The 18,832-nt window shown below is 36.4% G+C and overlaps 1 protein-coding gene across 4 annotated transcripts in view; it reads right to left on the bottom strand.

The window, feature by feature from the left end:
• The window catches only part of RYR2 (ryanodine receptor 2), a 434,547-nt gene that overhangs the window by 147,753 nt on the left and 267,962 nt on the right, over positions 1 to 18,832 (bottom strand). For all 4 annotated transcript variants that reach the window (XM_055714670.1, XM_055714672.1, XM_055714671.1 and 1 more), the window contains exons 26-37: positions 16,933 to 17,141; positions 14,815 to 14,989; positions 9,035 to 9,243; positions 7,791 to 8,143; positions 6,584 to 6,698; positions 5,594 to 5,754; positions 4,760 to 4,919; positions 4,399 to 4,485; positions 3,414 to 3,640; positions 1,647 to 2,448; positions 939 to 1,139; positions 719 to 824 (exon numbers count right to left, since the gene is read on the bottom strand). In XM_055714670.1, the coding sequence (XP_055570645.1) occupies positions 719 to 824; positions 939 to 1,139; positions 1,647 to 2,448; positions 3,414 to 3,640; positions 4,399 to 4,485; positions 4,760 to 4,919; positions 5,594 to 5,754; positions 6,584 to 6,698; positions 7,791 to 8,143; positions 9,035 to 9,243; positions 14,815 to 14,989; positions 16,933 to 17,141 (2,805 nt within the window). The remainder of the gene's footprint in view (positions 1 to 718; positions 825 to 938; positions 1,140 to 1,646; positions 2,449 to 3,413; positions 3,641 to 4,398; positions 4,486 to 4,759; positions 4,920 to 5,593; positions 5,755 to 6,583; positions 6,699 to 7,790; positions 8,144 to 9,034; positions 9,244 to 14,814; positions 14,990 to 16,932; positions 17,142 to 18,832) is intronic.

The raw sequence follows: 18,832 nt of genomic DNA, 5'->3' as shown, positions 1-18,832 counted from the left end.
CCGCAATGCAAAAGGTAAACTTGCATTCCGAGCAAAACTACTCTATAACTGAAGTCGCAGTAGTCATGGGTATGAGCTCGACATTTAAAATACACATTTGGTGCTTCATTTTTTATTGGTATTTTTCTATTTAAATTGTTACTATATTTCACTTTTTAATATGACATAGAATTTAACTGTTTTTTATTAACTAAAGTGAAGAAATCAAACCCACAGAAATTTAACTGTTCCTTTTCATTATTAGTCTGTTTCAATAAACTTCTATATCTTCATTCATGTCTGAGAAGTATCAGCTACTAATACTATGTTATATTGTGGTTAACATGGCCATAGCAAACTTGATACAGCAAGTCTACGCAAGGGAGAGGGAATAGGCAGAAGAACCTCTGGAATAACAAGTAAGCTACAGCATTATGCAGTACATAAGCCCAAAGAAATTTCTACAGAGCTGTATGGGTGAAAAAAAGAACCCTTTTCCCTCATGATGCAAAATATACTGCATTCCCTTCAAGTCTGACCAGAGATGAGGATAAGAACATTCCCTTAGTTTTGACTACAAGCTGAGTAACTTGTATATCTTGTATAAATGATAGCATTTATAATTGACATAGTGTTAATCTATACACTACTGAGTTGGTGTTATGTAAAATTATTTAGAAAAACTGCTTCTAAAGCTAAAATAATTAAAAAAAGTAAAATATTCAGTAACAAGACCTACCACAGTGTGTCATTAGGTCTTCATGGAAATCCAGGAGTTGATCTCTAATTTCTTCAGGGCAAGGACAATCATTTTTATCATCTTTAAAGTTCAGTAGCATGTTAATCTTAAAGAATACAAAGGAAAGGCAAATGACACTGATGTCCAAAAGGAAAAACAGTTGAAATCAAACAGAACTCTGCCACACATAGAGCACAATAAAAAATAAATTCTCCTGTACCTGCTCCTGAGGTGGGGATCGAAATTCTTTTGTTTTTCTAGCTGTCAGGGCAGCAGACATGTTCAAAGCCTGCATCACTTCATTGTACCGGAAGCGTTGATTCTCTTGAAGCTTGGCCACAAAATCATCAGAAAATGCTACAATGGCTTCTATTCGGTGTCGTACTTGGCAGTCACACAGGTACTGGAGCAGATGACACATCTGAGAAAACAGTATCGTAAGAGAATGCAGAGTTGGCAAGCTAAGAAATATCTTCTGTATATTATGCAAATAAGGATGGATTGCTTGAAGTCTTTAATGCTATCATTTACTACATGTGAAGTAATTCTACACCAGGAATATCTGGCATCCTCAAGAGATTTATGTGGCTCAGGCACATAACAGGTAAGACCTTCATTAAAATTGTAAGAGAATGGATTCCCTCCTTGCTTCTAGGGAACTTCTTTTCTGTTTGGATTCATAAAAATTAATAATTCCTTGCTAATGTCATTGAGAAAGTAATTCAGTTTAATGAAACAACAGTTGTTTGATCTATGGTGAACAAGTTTATATCATCAGGAAGACACTAAATCTTGTTTCCTGTAAGGAAATTACTTCTCTGTTTAACTAATGCCAAAATTCTTTATTGCTTGAAAGAGAAATTACCAAGTGAAGAAAAAAGGATCTGCAAAGAAATGGGAGCAATCACTATCACAGCAGGATTGTTACCTGTAATTTAACAGGTTCTGGAAGTTTCATCTGAAGGAGTCCTTCCTTTGGCACTTGCTCTCCTCTGGTTTCTTCCTCTCCTTCTTCTGATTTGAGCTCATCTGAACTCAGCTCCTTCTCAGAGAAGTCAATTTCATCCTCCTGGCTCATTGCTTCTTTGAAAACCCGGGGCTCAATCAACTGCAAGATGTGTTTTAGATCTCCGTTGTGGAAGATTCCCATAATTAGGAGGGTATAAAAGAGCTTGATGAGAGGGACAAACAGAAATTCTGTAGAACCTCCAACTGGATCTCTGACATGGAGGCTGCCCTCCTGAACAGCTTCAGTTAGCATCTCTATGGTTTTGGCCTTTAAGATTTCCAGAGGGAATTCAGGACTGAACTGAAAGCATTCACTGCTAATGCTTACAAAACTGGGAGAGGAGAACTGCATTCTTGGCCTTAATGAAGTGCTAAGTCCTATACCAGGGAGGCCATGTTTTTTGTTTTCATCAGGAAACAAAGTAATACTCTTGGTCTCATCTGTCATTGGAACTATAAATTCATTATTCATCATTAACCTGGCAGTTGCATAGGTATTGAGATGGATGTCAATGAGTAAGTCATAATATCCTGCACGTAATAATCCTGGCATATATTTATTCTCAATAGCGTATAGGAGCTGAGATTCATCCACATGGCTACACATAGCATGGGCCACACGGTTATTGCCTAAAGCACAAACAGCTGAATATAATCGGAGAGTATGGTAGTGAAATTTCAGCAATTCTTCTTGTTCTGTCAGCTCTAAAATATCAATTGTTCTGCAGAGGAAAAAAAAAAAAATACAGTAAATTCCATATCAGTGCCAAAACTTACTTAAGTGAAGGAAGGAATTCAGAATTGGCCTTAAGGATAACATTGGCATAATATCAGTTCTAGGGATGGGCTTTTTCCATATTTCAGCTTTCATGTGAGAAACTCTGCCAGCCTAAGAATCAAGGACTAATAAGAAAGTTCAATCAGGAATTTATTCAATTCACCCCTAATGTAGACCTTCAATTACTTTCAGTGGGGAAAGATCAAAACTATTTACTTAACACAGAATACTCATACTACAAACCAGAACTTGGATAACTGAAAAATCAAGGTTTTAAAACAAGCATAAGTTTACATATTTACATCATTTCTTGTTTTTTAGATCTGAGGTTGCAAAATGGCAACAGACTAACCAGTTCACTCGCACAGGGTTCGGGGGTGGTCTTTGTTTAGAATTCTTACCTAATTTTTTAGTGGTATTTTCCGTTTTGGCACTGGCAAAACACTGAGACTTTTATGTAACAAAGAAATCACAATTGTTTAAACTAAATTTAGGTAAATTAAAGTAATGGAATAATTACATTGGCCACAAATCTTAAAAAAAACTCTACAAAAACAGATTTTTGCCTATCTTACAGATTGTCTTTATTATTTTATAGACAGAGTTCCTTTAGTTTTCATTCAAAACTCTTAAAAGAGTTTCTCTTCATATACTCTCTTTCATATACTCTTTAAGAGTTTGGAGAGAAACTAGGAGAAGTTGGAAAGACAATCAAAGGAGGCAGATTTTAAAACATTGAAAAATAAGATTAATTTTTAATATTAGCTAAATGAAAACATACTGCCTTTACTTCCATGTGTTATAAATATAAAGGAGATCCTGGGCTTTTCTTATAGAAATTTTATTACATGTCTAGCTTCATAATCCCAACCTAACTCTGATGATGCACTACAACACACAAATATCAACCTGTTTTCTTCAGGAATATGAAGGGCCATGAACTGCAAAGGATTCAGGCACTGTATCATCCAGCCTTGACGTTCACTGATCCGAGACACATCAACCTTCAAGAAGTGGTTTGGCACTCTGCTCCAAAGCACATGAGTCAGAAACTGGACGTGGAGACGTGGCGGACATTGAGAGACTGGGTTTTTGTGTTCGCTTTTGAATAAGCCAGCAGACAGTGGCATTACATTCTGTAAAATTCCAACAGAAGAGACAATCGGTTTGATCATCTTTATCAAACAATGAATATATATATATTTCAAGAAATGTATTCAACATATAGTACAGTTAAGTACAGTGCAACAGGAAATTAACATTTTCAGTAGCTTGGAAATCCAGCTGGGAACTGCTGGCAGATTAGCAGGAAGAGAGCATTGTCCACAACAAATTTTGTAAAACAGCTAAATCTGAAATAGAAACGTGAATGGAATTTGTGGCCACTTCCTTGAACCAGAGATCTGAACTCCACTCTTCTTTCACCTCTTCTGATTTTTTAGACATGCATGTATCCAAAGCAAGGAAGCAAATTTCAGCTCAGTTTTCTTGAGTGTACTGTTTGAAGGTACTTTAAAACCATTTTAAATCCCTAACTTAATCTGCAGATACACCAGTCATCCATACTCTGTAGAATAAGAGATTTGCCTTACTGACCTCAGTGTTTTTGCTTCATTGTGAAGAGTGAGATTCAGAAAATTCAACAGGACTTTGCAATATCCTCTGCCAATTCTAATCAGTTACAATCCTTCTCATCCAATGTAGAGTATTTTAAATACATAGTACTTAAAACTGAGTTAAGAATAAAAATGGCAGTAGTGCAAATACTTGGAATCATAAAAATGTGCCCAATACCAACAACATATTGCAGGTAACAAATGGCCAAAAAAACCCCACCACTAATATTTGATATAATATATTAGTCCTAAACCTGCACAAATAAAGCATTATTTACCTTTATTCTTCCCAGTTCAAACTGGAAAACATTGGGGCTTGTAGCTTGAGCAAATACAGCAGGAAATAACTTTGTACTTGGTTCAACCTAAACAAAGATAAAGACGCAAAAACAGCTAACCACTGAAGACAGCAAAGCATTATCACAAATTAAAAAAGAAACATAATATCTGTATTGACAGTCAATAAGTGCAACACTTTGAGTAAAAACCCCAGAAAATCCAAACAGGAGGGGGAAATCACTGTCATAACAGTGACAATTACTTTTTCTTCCAATCTTGTACAAAAGTTTCTAATAAGATGCAGTCTTAGGATACAGTTTTCCCCCTTCCCACTGGAAGAAATCATCAAAAAATACTCACCTGATAGTACGTGCCTAATTCCTTGCCATTAGCTGTGAAGGTCAGCAGGCCACTGGCAGCATCAACCAAGCAACCAATCTCCAGACCATTATTATTACGTCCTTGTCCAGGGCTCATGCTCTCTCCTGCGCACACCATATAGCAGTTGCTGCGTTTTATACTGAATGTCAAAAGACAAATTTATTTATGGATGGTGTGTAAGCTTTAAATAGTGGACTAAGAACAACTTTGTACGGCTGCAACCAGCAGGGCCTTGTGGCTGAAAACAGGAGATCCCACCGTAACCAATGCTAAAATTCAATGAAACCTAGACTTCATACGTGAAAAAATTGAAGACGACAAAATATGAACAAGTCAAAATCTTTCCTAACATTCAATGAAACAAAACGGACTTTGCAAGTTAAAGTTTAAAATCATTTAACGTTAAGCATAACACAACATTCTGGCATAGATCACGAGCTGAAGCGCTGAGAAGAGCTGCTGTTGTACTAATTTTGGACTGCTCAAAATCAAGAAGTTCCGTAATTACTACAAGGTATGTTGCTCTCTTTTGTACCAGTTCAGAAGTCAATATTTACAGGCTCATGGTCTGAAGCTACATAGGAAAGCTGCACTATTTTACTTTTCAGTGCTTATTGATTTGATTAGATCATTACTCCACTGTTTCTTCACAAGCAAGAGGAGAGAACAAGTGAAGTTACACTTTTTCCTTTTTTTTTTTTTTTTTTTACATCAACCCAGTTACATCAAATGGGGTGGATCTACTGTTTTTAAATTGTTAGTTGCTTTTATGGGTATAAAAATATGCATCTTTTTAAGAAAATTGTAACCAACCTCTCATGAACCTTCCCTTTTTCATCTCCTAGTGTAACTGTGACAGTACGCACTCTGTCCAAGTCAAAGCTTGTGTCATACTGGTGAAAGTCAGACGTAATCCAGCCCACCCAGACATTAGCAGGTTCTTGACCAGGAAATATTCTCACTGAATAATAGTACTGTCAATAAAAAAAAAATAATGTCAGTAAATGTTAGCATTTGGTTTCCAGTGTATCAGTTTGATTATTGTTCTAAGATCTGAACATAAGCCATCTCTTCAAAAGTAGCATCAGCTGGTTCGTGTGTAATTCATAAGCAAAGCAACAAAAGAATATAAACACAAGTCAAAATACAGCTAACGAAATATGTATGTTAAAGCAAACAAAAAAAAAGATTAAAGGTGCAGTTTATAGGCTTGTATTGTAGGCTTCTGCATCACAGCATTGTAGGCTACAATTTTTATATTGTAGGTGACTTGGTTTCTAGCATCTAGTATCTTTTAAAAAGAGAAGACTACATCCAAGTGAGAAGTATTTTCTCCTTTGAACATTGAAGAGTTAGTATGGAGCTGATTTGTCAGAAGATGCACAAAACTTTCACTGGGAACTCAATGAAATAAATGCTGAGTAAAATTAGTATAGATGTTTTCAAATGGTCCTGAACACTGACCTATTAGTTTAAAGCACTTTTCCCTACTTATTCAATTACTCTAGAACTATTTATTCTTTCTTTTTTATGTTTGGTGTTATCAATAGCAATCAAAAAATGGATTAAATTATTTTATGGCTTTCATTGTGGAAATTGTTTTAGACTGACAAGTCAAAACAAAAAGAACATAGTGGTCTCAGCATCAGTAGTACAGGACTATCACAGACTTTTAAATTAAAAATTTTGCCTAAAAATTGCACTGCTTCTGAAACTCTTACAAGGGATAGCATACAATTATCAAAAAAACCCCAACCAACCAAACAAGCAAGTAGCTAAAACGCTAATCCTATGTTACAATACCGTGGAAGTTTGCATCAAATAATCATAGTCATCCCTATCATCTGCTAGCACATCCTCAGTAAGCCGTGCAGAGTGACTCATGCTATAATCTGGCTTTGTCCTCCTGAGCATAAATCTGTAAAAAGATGAATAAAATCAAAATCTATATGAAAATTTCAGTATATTAATATATATATACACACACACAGAGAGGAATTTTCCATTGATACATTATCTCTAAATGCAGGTATTTATTATGTTACACCTAAATACATAGTATTTATGACATTATTAATATATAACACTGGTTAGTTTATTACTTCCATGTAGATTAAAGAGATAAGCTCATTTTTAAAAGCACTTAAATGAATTCTGAGCTTAAACTATATATTCAAAAGTTACTTGGACACTAAACTCATGTAACTTAAAAAATTATCAGGCTGTTAAACACCTATGTCACTTTGGAATAATGTGGAACCTTAAATGACCTTTATGCATTTAACAATACCGTCTATATGTCCTGATCTATTCTGCAATCGAAATGTTTAACAAACCAAGTTTGTTAAAGAAGAGCAGAAAAGGAATGGAGATCTGCAGTAACATTGTCTGTGTAATGGCCCGGTGTTTGCATCTCCACAGCACCATCAAGTCAAGTGTTCTCCTCATTCCATAAGAAAAATTAGGAAGAATGAAAATGTCATCTAAAGGACATTCTTATGATTATTTGGTTCATTGAGTGAGATAAGAAGCTAATATACATTTCTAGGTAAGGATTATCTTCAGCTTTTTGGAAGCCATGTGAAAACACATTCCATGTCACTTTGAAGACTTCCTAGTTCTGTCAGAATGAATTTCCATGGTTTTAGAGAGCAACTCATGTAATGATCACAAAAGCCTTCACAAAACCCCAAACGATAGGTTTCTAATAGCTTGAAAAATGTTTTTGGTTTTCTCCTTAATTTTAATCTATATATTACACATGCAATTTAATCACATGAAGGTTCACTGTCTCATGTACTGTGTTATATCCAAATTTAGGACAGAATTTCACATGAAGGTTCACTGTCTCATGTACTGTGTTATATCCAAATTTAGGACAGAATTGAGGAAAGAATCTCTGCAGACTTGACATTTTCCTATACTATTCAAGAAAGAAGGAGGGAAAAGAAAAAAAGGGGGGGGAAAAAAAGGGGGGGTGGCAAAGAAAGGCAAGCTATGTGCTACTAACCTTTGTTTAAGACGTGAAGGCTTTTCTTGAACATAATCTTTATGGTTGTTTAACTCTGGTTTTGTGGCATCTTTTTCTCTTTCGGTCCGGTCAGGAACTAGATGACCATGAGCAGTCTTCATTAGAACCTCAAAATCAGAATCAGCATCATAATCCTCCAAGTCATTCTTCGGGCCAAAAAGACCAGAGCCTGGTAACCCTCCTGCAGCTGATCTGGAGAACACCTCAGCACACTCAATGGGCATGCTTAATCGAAAAAACATGACGTCTGTTTTACTGTTCTGTGAACCAAAGGACTTCTGTGTGACCTTCAGGCAGGGGCAGCTGTCTATGGTGCCATCAATTCTCATCACCTGTCAAATGTAAAGACATAGTTGTTTTGAAGATGATGTTTTTTCCCTCTTGTAAATATTCAACTTGTATTTCTAGTGTAAACATCCATGACTTGCAAAATTTGCAACAGTATGTTATCAACAGTTAAATGTATTGTAATCGTGTGCTGCTGTTTTAAGAGGAAATAAATACGATGAGTAGAGGTTTTTGTTGTTCTGTTATTAAATCAAAGAAACACTCACAAAGGAATGACCTTTCCCATCATAACTGTTTGCAACAAAAATCCAACCCGCCCCAGAACAACACAAACCAGCTAATACAAATCATACATGTACATATGCAAGAACATAAATTATTTCTTAAGTATCAGCTGAATAAGATTTCTAATTACATCAATTTCAGAATGATTTCATGGTAGACTTGTAAGTCTTACAACATGAATTCAGTTTCATCAAGACGCACAAGTGATTAGGGCATAAATGTTGACACAATCGGTTAATAAATATGTATAAAAATCAAAACCAATTAGTGATGGAAAACTCACTCCACAAAGTGTGTGCACCAGAACACATGGTATCTGCTATGTAGAAATGCCCAATTTCTGGAAATTGTTTACAAAACATAGCTCTCTGCACAAGGAGCTCTTAATGAGGACATCTTGCAGAATCTGTCTCTAAGAATCTCTTGTTTACACATATAACAGATTTCATGGATAAAAAATTACTATCAACCAAATAATTACATTACTTGCAACTCCACTGAACGTACGACAATTTTAACAGCTGTAAGGTTCATCCAGAACTGGGTCACATATCCCATTAAAAATCTTCTCTAGAAGTTCAAAAGTAGAAACATAATTCAAACATATTCATGGAAGAAGTGTCTAGAAACATTTTAATAGGATCACAAACCTCAATATGTTCATGATTTTGTGGCACTGGTAGAAACTGAGGGAGCCTTTTACTCAGCCAAATGGTGATGTCTCTGTTTGTGTTAACAGCAAAGGGTTCATACCCTTCCTGTAAGCCACAGATCGTGAAATATTTTAGAGTGCTGACATCTTTTCCAAAGTTCATTCTTCCCACTTGAGATGGGCCCAGGCTGCACACAGGTAGAAATCCTTAAAACAAGATGAAAGAACACATGGGTTGTACAACACAAACATCAGAGAACTGCTCTCTTCCATAAACCAAGTAAAAAGCATTCGGGGAAAAAAATAATCTACAAATCAAACAGTATAAATGCAAGCAGTTATCGATAGCCCATCGCCTCTTGCATGTAACCAAGTACTGTAATCTCAAATATCATTAAAAAAACCCCAACCACTTTCTAATACCATGGATCTCTTTATGCAACACTCAATTTACTTCACAGAAACCTGAGAGTATTTTCAAGGAGTCTGACAATCAGCTCTCAAATAATCTCTCTGCTGAGCTGGTGGAGTGTTGCCAATTTTACTCCAAGTCTTACTACTTTTAATATTCCTCCTAAAATTCTATTAGTCATGGTACTTTGAGAGAACCTCAAAAAATACTCTAAAAGTAATAGAGCACTTGTCCACACAGCTAGAGTAGAGAAAAAAATAACAAATATGCATCAAGTGCAAGCTGTTGGGGAAAAAAAAATAAATGATTAATTATAAAAATTCATAACACATTGTGGCTCTGGATAATGAGAACTGACAATATGGTACTGTAGCTTGTTGAAACTTAGGGTAGTTTATTTTTGGTTTTGGGCCGGGTTTTTTGTTTTTAGTTTTGAATCGGCTTCACATTTGTATGCGCCTGCTCTCTTACTGCTTCGCTAGCACAGGGAACTCACTTGTGACTCCTTTGCACTTCTTAAAAAAACATTTGTTTTGGGTTTTTTTTTTCCCCTCGGATTCAGCAGCGCAGTCTAAAAACCTAGAAAAATCTTATTTCTCCTCTTCCTTTTCATCCTGATTTTGAATTTCCAAAGCTACAAACCACTTTGTAGATTCATTTGACCTAGCTATTAACAAAATGTTTTCTTTTGTACCAACAAGAAACATGAAGCTCTGTTCAATGATTCTGGTTCAAGTGAATGTACCATGTATTGAAGCACATAAGGACAAAATACAACTAGTTCCTCACTTTCCTTTATCTGCCCAGACAAAAAAAAGGGCAGAATATCCATTCACGTTATGTTCTTTATACAGACAAAAGGAAATCCCAGAGCACCATCTACAGGAATGACTGCTCACCAGATAAAGTATCAGCCTTCAGTACCACCTTTTGAAGATTTTATTACAGATACACAAGATTGGTTATCATCTGTATGTGTATTAGGCATGATAAATTTAAGGACATACACTATTCGTTTTAAGTTCAAGTCCAGATTTTTATCTTCACAGCAAGGCTCTTAAATCATTAGATGATTTAGACAACATGATTTATGTCCATTCTGCTAGTGCAAATCCAATGACAAACAATAATAAAGAATATTTTCCATCACTAAATGAAATAAAAATGTATTATACAACACATAACTAGGAAAATTATATTTGCATATATAGATATATGCTGTGATAAAGCCCAGCAGCTCAAGTAGGAAGAATTTAATGGGCTCCCTGTTCAGTGAAAGGAATCCATAAGCTGTTGCAAAAGTTTTTAAGCAAAGCCAAAAATCAAGATTTTATTTTCAATACCCTTAAAAATCTCACTTCATCACTCAAAAACCATACCAGACATCAAGTAACGGATGTCCATGGACATCAAGTTGTTTGAGAATGGGTTTTCACAGGAACAGTAGTGACAGCATGAATCCTCACAATCTTAACAAAAGTGATGTAAGATTTGCTATAAACCACACAGATATATACAGACTAAAGCATATGCTTTGTCTATCTGAATCACCTCACCATTTAATTTCCATTTCTTATTTTCAGTTGTTTCCAGGATGTACGGCAACCATATTCAGGATCTTATGAAGTTTTGCTGTTCACAACTCAAAAAGGATATAATAGATCTGGAAATGGCCAACACAAATGAAACTGCTTTCTTATGAGCAACAATTAAAGAAATTAAGATAATAAATCTTTTTTGGAAGCTGAAGTAAGGGGGTATGATATATACCCCCATTACGAGCGGCATAGAGAAAATGAACAGTAAATGATTTTTTAATGCCTTTCATAACAAAAATTATGATCAAAGAAACTGTTTGGTAGTAAGCTTCAAAACAGTGGCAGGGACTTCCTTCTACACTAATAGTAACACTGTAGAATACTGTCACATAGCATCATGGATGCTAGAAGCTCACATTAATTCAAAAAGTGTTTAGAGACGTGCTTGTGGAAAGAAACAAACAAAAAAACCCAACCAAAACAAAAAACAACCCAACCAACACAAAAAAACCCCAACAAACTATCAGGGCTATTTGACAGAAACATGTTTGCCTCTAAAAGCCCCTAAACCAGAAAAATCACTGGAGGCTGGGTGACTGTATCACTTTCTGCTTATCCTGTTCTGATACATATCCACTGCTGTTCAAAACAAAATAGTGACCTAACTAGATTTTTGGTACAAAGAAAATAGAGGAACAAAATCTTTTAAAAAAAAGTGTTCAAAGACAAGGAGGTGTAAACTGATCAGTTGTGAACACATCATATCTATATATATATTTATCTATTTTTATATTTATATATATGAACAATCATTTCATGTTTCTGCACAGGTCAAACAGTTCATGAAAGAAAGTAGCAAGTACAGTCCTAACCACGGAAACACGACTTCCTCTCCTCTGCTGAAATTCTGGACTGATGTGCCAACAGTATAGTTGTCATTAAGGTGCCCCAGGGCTCTTCTGTATCTGGTAAAGATATGGCATCTCATCTTATAGGGAGCATGCTGGTAAGGCAGTTAGGTGTCTTGCTATGGAATAAAAATTAACTTTCAGTACACTTCTTTGGGTATCCAGCCATTTTAGAAGCGACATTTTTCAGTTCCTGTGTAGCCCTTGCATGCTAGAGGCTACATAAAAAGGTGATTTACCCATGATCTGGCTCTTAGTCTCCAGGTGTGTAACTGGGCTAAGAAGCAAAACTTTTATTTTACCATATGAAATAGCAAAACAAGTAGGAAGACTTTAACACTACTGCCAGAACAGTAATCCTTTAGCATTGTCTGTCATGTAGCAAAAGCATAGGACAGCAACACTTTTTGTAATGCTTCCTACTTTCACGAACACAAGCTGAACCTCCTGACCCAATTTGTCAAACACTCACTACAATCAGCTCATGCTCATAGAGATCATGAGTTGACAAAACAAAATTTGGTTTGCACAGTGTACTTGTTCGTATCTGCAGTATGAAATTTCTCTTACACAAATGCAAAATATGCAATTATGTTTTAACAATTTTACTGCTGAGATGGTATCTCACAAACAAATTAGTCTGCCATAATCCGAAGGAGCTCCTCTTGTTAGTAGTACAACCTAAGATGCAGCACACGAGCCTTATTAGTAAGCTGGCAGAGCGCCATACTCACTTTTCACTGTTCCTAAGTAAATTAAAACTAAAGGACTGATTTATAGTCAGACTGCATCCTTCAAAGCAGGACATCGGGCTCTGATCATAAATTCTATCTTTTTTTCTAAAGCAAAAGGTCTCTTCCTGCAGCAGCACATGGCATGCACACGATTCACTGACAGAAGTGACCTGTAGAGAGGTGTCAATACTCTTAAGCAATTTTAACAAACCCATTTAACAAACAGAGAGCCATTAACAAAACCAAACTAAAGCCAGCCTACAAAAAAATGAAAGCTCTATAAAAGTCAGAGTTAATTTGGGTATTCCATACACCTGTTTGTATATACACACACACATATATAGACGCCTTTCCCTCACCATAAATAGTATATGAAATACCCATAATATTTACAAATACTGACCTGGAGTTATTAAATCTGAGATCAGTAAGCAGATTCATTTGAAAATAGAATAGGAGATCTTATTTCAAAGGCAAGCTCTTTTCTACAAGCATGACATTAGAGAGCTTAACGTGAATTATAAGGACATTGTGAAAAATCTGAGAGCCTGGACACACTAACATTAAGCCTTTTACATGGCTACCAAGGCCTTCAGGCTCCATGTCAAACCACGAACCACTTTAGCAGTTTCAGACTTAACAGAGATCTGTTTAAATCTGAACCTGCAGCTAGAAACAAGTACCACAAAACCTACACCATGTGATTTCATCAACTTTGAAATCAAAACACTGCTCAGACAGGCTACCCTCAGAAATTCATGGAATTCCAGTTTCTTTCAGAATCCCTCAGTCCTCAATGGGATTCTACTCCCTAATAACTGGAAAACTAATAATTTAATGGCACTAGGGTGATGTTATGCCAATACTACTAGAAGTAAGCTAATTCATGCATCTCTTTCCCTCATTATGTTATCATCATATTTAAGGAAATCTGAAAGAAGGACAGTAACAGTCATGAGTCTAAAAAATTGGTGGCAATTATCTCATTTTAAATGAAATCAAAAATTACTCCTAATTCCTATTGCATGGCAGAAGAAGGGAGAAAAAATTCTTCTCCCAAAGCACTTCTTAAAGTACAAACTCTGAAATCCAGATAAAAGTGAAGCGGTTAAAATTCAAGCAGGGAACTGTCTAATTAATAGATATACAATTCATATTTCTCCTGGGAATAGGGATCAGTAACCCAAAAGTACCATTTGCAACCTTTACTGCTCAAAAAATTTAACTTTATCTCTCAGACACAGATGTATTATTTAACAGACATATAATATATACGATAGAGTGCATGTATCAACAACAAATGAAAAGAAAGATTAAAGCTTAATTTTTTTTTTTTTTCACATTACCATAGTTCAGAAATGTTAGGCAGTCATCTACATTAATGTAATTTCTTATCCGTTCACATGCCTGTTCGCACACAAGTATGTAATTACTTTTGTGGTAGAAAATCAATCTAGCACCTGACACAACCTCACAATCTTTGTCATATTTACAATCTCATAAAAATATAGATTTGTGGTAAATTAAAACCTGCTTGTGGACTCAAAGCTGCACCAAGAACACTACAACAACAGGTACAAAACTCAATCTGCTGGTTTAGAATTAAGTAAAAAAAAAAATTGAAAAGTAATTTTATACCAGCTGGCTTTATCCACGGTCAGGTGTCATTTCTCCTCCCAGAGCTAAAACAAAACCTTAAAGCTGCCTTAAACTCTCTAACATATGTTCTCACTAATTTGACAGAAAGTTGGTAGCATTTCAGTAACTGATCTAGGTAAAATTTCATGTCTCTGCCCATAGGAGGGGGGTTGGACTAGATGATCTTCAAAGGTCCCTTCCAACCCACACCATTTTACAATTCCTTCTATGATTCTGTTATACCATACGGTAACCTGCTGCAGTGAAAATTAAATGTTTAAGGTCAGGAATTTACAGTTCCAGACACATCCCTGCAAAATACTGGAAAAGTCAAAAGAAGGCTGCAAAGTTCACCACAGAAAAAGGCCTTGCCTCATCCTCACACCCAGCATGCCTCCTTTCCAAAGGCTTGATATTAATCAAATAGAGAAAACAACAAGGGGTAGTTGGGGGAGGTGGGGGGAAGAGGCACATCACATTAAAGGGAAGCCAGAGCAAAAATTGGGCAACAACAGCAAGTTAACAGCACAATGCGTTACAGTACTTACCATCACCAACCTCAAAGTCCTTGAACGCAAGTTCTGAACCTGAGTCATCAAGCAGGATTTCACCATTTAAGGTGAACATCATAGTGTGCTCATTCATGTCAACCATACATCCAACAACATCTCCTGCCAACCAAGAGCGGCCAAAATGCTCATTACCTTGATGCCACCGCTGTGCCTGAAAAGGATTTAAAAGAATTTCAAAGAGTAATAGTGACAAAGTATGTGCTCCTCTCTCCCTTAGTGGTACAACTAATACTTAGCCCCCTCAATTAAGATGGCACTAAAATTAACACTTTCACAACGTATCATTCCAAAACAATGTCTGTGAGTACTCCAAGTCGACTTTGAAAATGGAAATCCAACAATTAACTTCCTGCAAGCACCCCACACGTTAGTATTGTAAAATGTTGCTAAGTGAGCTGACAGGGAAAATTGCTCTTTCAACATTTTAGTAACAAGAAAGAGCATGCCTTATTTTTCTGCAGAAGCTCCATGAAAGACTTGTAATGAAAATAATATGCTATCAATTACAACATTAAATAGCTACTTCACAAACTTTTTTTAAGCAGTTGTTTTTATTTAATCTAGTAGCCTTTAAATTCAATGCTTCCAAACAAGCTTTCTTGTTTCCTTAAGTGTAATTCTTAAAAATGTTGTGCACGAAATAAATTAAACTTCACATCATACCAGATGTTGGAAGTAACAGGATTTTTTGTGGATGGGACAAGCACTCTGAGCTTCCGATAGATTCCAGAGTACTTAAGGGCATGACTAATGATTTTTATGCCCTTCAAGTCAAAGACTGCAAAGCCTTTGCGTGGGGTCTTGAAATGGAATTCAAATAAATTAACATCTATTAAGAACTATTGTAACTTGCATAAAGCACTGTTAATAACAAATAGTTTCTTTTGTTTATATATTCTATCACAAGTAGATTTCTATCTTCTGTATCCATCCTGAGAATCCTATAGAACAAAGGACTCTTCCTATGTATCCTGAAGGTCAAAAACTTTTCTTAAGCCAAGGAGAGAACCCATCAAAAATCAAAGACAACAAAATAGCTTTGTGGATTGAGACCTAAAGGTCAAAACCTAAGATGCAGAAGGCAAAATGCTACACAGCTATTCTAGTAAAGACACAGCACAAATCATTTAATTAAGCTAATTATTATTTTACAAAAACAACTTTTCAGTTCTTTTTCTAAGGCATCATCCAATGTAATACAAGACTGTGGAAAAAAAATTAAATTCCAACAACATAAATAAAATACATCTTGAGAGCTTGATCTGATCAGGAACAGCCAGGAAAGGAATACTGTTGATTTCTGTCACATATTGTAATAGTAATAAAGGAAATTAATTCCAACATCAGATACAAGAAACATTTTGACATGAGTCATCAGAAGCCTTAATAGCAATTATGGTTTGAATAGCAGTTGCACTTACCTTCACACTGAAATAAAAAGTTTTAATGAGTTATTTGGTATATTCTGATGAAAATCAGTAACACATAGAACAGTTTGTTTTCGTATATATTTTTACTACTAGATTTCAGTCTGACATTGTCTCATGCAGAGTTAAATTTGAGCAAAAATTACTGGTTCTATCATACTTCATTTACTCTAAACTGTAAGGATTTCCATGAAAATCTAGGTATACTCCATCACTTTTATATTCCTACAAAAAACTTGTATCAAAGTTGGCCTGAAATGCTTACTGTCAATAATCTTAACCATATTTATTCCCTAATAGAATAGGGAAAAGCACTTCTTACAGATAGAACAACAGAGTAAAAATTTAAAGAAATGATTCATAGTTAATTACAGCTCTGCCAGTATTTTGAATCTGAGTAAGTCACTTAGATTTTCAATGCTTTATACATATTGTGCAAATACTGTGAAGCTTTGAAAAAAGTTACAGAAATGCCAAACCCTGCTAATTAATTTTTCAGGTGGCGCTGATCTTTATTCCACCTAGGCCCTCAAGGAGAGAGAGAAATAATTTCATAAAACAGAAATGAAAGCAGAGAAGACAATTAAGTTGAGGCAACACATGGAATAAGACACAAACCTAAAAGCTTTGCAGTCACTCATACTATTACAGATAAATTTATACAAACCTTAAAGCCATCAAAAACAAAAGCTTCTTCATCTGAGCCAAGTTCCTGATCTGGCAGACAACCTGGCCTGGTCCAACCGACTCTCATGTCTCCTGCAGTAACTGCCTCAAACTCAAAGTACCACTTCCCAGCCTTCACTGCGTAGGTCTTCTCTGTACGGAAGATCCTGAATTTTTCCATTATCCCACTGCACACGTCCAGTCTCATCGCTGTAAGGTTCAAAGAATTAAAAAAAAAAAAAAAGTAAAGAAAAAAAGCTCAACACAAAGTAGTGAATTCCACTACTGACAAAATGAAGGCAGTGAAAACAAAAGGCAAAGGAATCCCTTTTAGCATATGCATGTAAAGAAGAAAGTGCCTGCAGAGCAGCCTTGTGGGGAAAGCGCCCCTGCCCGTTCTGGAGAATCAGCATGTTGGTTACCTCTGAAATGACTCTGCACTAATTCATCCAGCAAGAGGAAAAAATAAAAGAACTTGGAAGTCTGAGTGCAGTTACCAGGCTACGATCCTCATTGGGATCACAGAAACATGTGGGATAATTCACATAACTGGAGTATTGTGATGGATGCATACATGGTTTTTAGGGAGGAGAGGCTGGGAAGGTTAAGAGGAAGAGTTGCCCTTTATATGAGAGAGCAGCTGGAATGCATGGAGAACTGCTTCGAGATGGTCCAGGAGACAGTTCAGAACTTATGGGTCAAGATATGCAGACAGACCAACATGGGTGCTGTAGTGGAGTACCCCAGGAGTACTGGGGTCTGCAAGAGTATTTGAACCAATGATGGTTCACATCTTCATTTATGATCTGGATAATGAAGTAGAGTACATCCACAGCAAGTCTGCAGATGACATAAAAATGGGAGGAGCAGCTGATGCACCAGACGGTTGTTCTGCCATTCAGAAGGACCCCAACAGGCTGGAGGAATCTTGTGAAGTTCAGCAAGGGGAAATTCAGTTCTGCACCTGAAGAGGAATAACCCCCAGCAACAGAATACAACGGAGGCTGAGCAGCTGGAAAGCAGCTCAGCAGAGAAGGACCTGAGGGTCCTCATAGACAAGTGGAACAGAAATCAGTAATGCAGCCTTACATCAAAGAATGACAGAAGTATTCTGGACTGCATTAAGAAACAGCCTTGACAGCAGGTCCAGGGAGGTGATCCTTCACCTCTACTTGGTAGAGGCCCCATCTGGAGTGCTGGGTCCAGTTCTGGGCTCCCCACTGCAACACAGACACCGATGTACTGGAACAAGTACAGAACAGGGCCATAGAGATGAGTAAGGGGCTGTAGCATCTTTCTTAGGAGGAGATGCAGAGAAAGCTGAGACTGATTTGCCCAGAGAAGAGAAGGCTCAGAGGGGATTCTCGCTTCTGGCAGGATGGAATGAAGAGGAGGGAGCCAGACTCTTCTCCATGGTGCCCAGTGACAGGAAAAGAGGCAACGCACGCAAGTTAAAAACATTAAATTCTATCTGAACAGAAGAAAAAACTTTTTACTGTGAGGGTGGTCCAATACTGCAACAAGTTGCCAGACAACTTGTGGAGACTCCATCTTCCATTAAAACCCATCTAGACAACCTGTTTTAGGTGACCCTGCTTGACCAGATGATCTCAAGAGGTCCCTCCCAACCTCAACAATTCTGTGATTCTGTGACCTGGGCTCTCAGCTGTTTTAAACAAAACAAAACAACCAAACATACAAAACCCAGCAAAACACAGGCCAAATAATTGCCACAGAAAACAAATGTCTGTCTTTGAGACAAGACTCCTCAACTGAAACAACTTCTTTACTTAGAGACTGTGATCAATTCACCTAATCTCTTTACCTTCTAAAAGTCAATTTAAGTATGTCATTACTATAAAAATTATTACTATATTTCTTATTTACTATAATAAATGATA

The sequence above is a fragment of the Falco cherrug genome, chromosome 6 (assembly GCF_023634085.1).
Source record: "Falco cherrug isolate bFalChe1 chromosome 6, bFalChe1.pri, whole genome shotgun sequence".
NCBI classification, from domain to species: domain Eukaryota; kingdom Metazoa; phylum Chordata; class Aves; order Falconiformes; family Falconidae; genus Falco; species Falco cherrug.
Note: the sequence above shows the minus strand (reverse complement) of the source record. Positions and strands in the feature narration are given on the sequence as shown.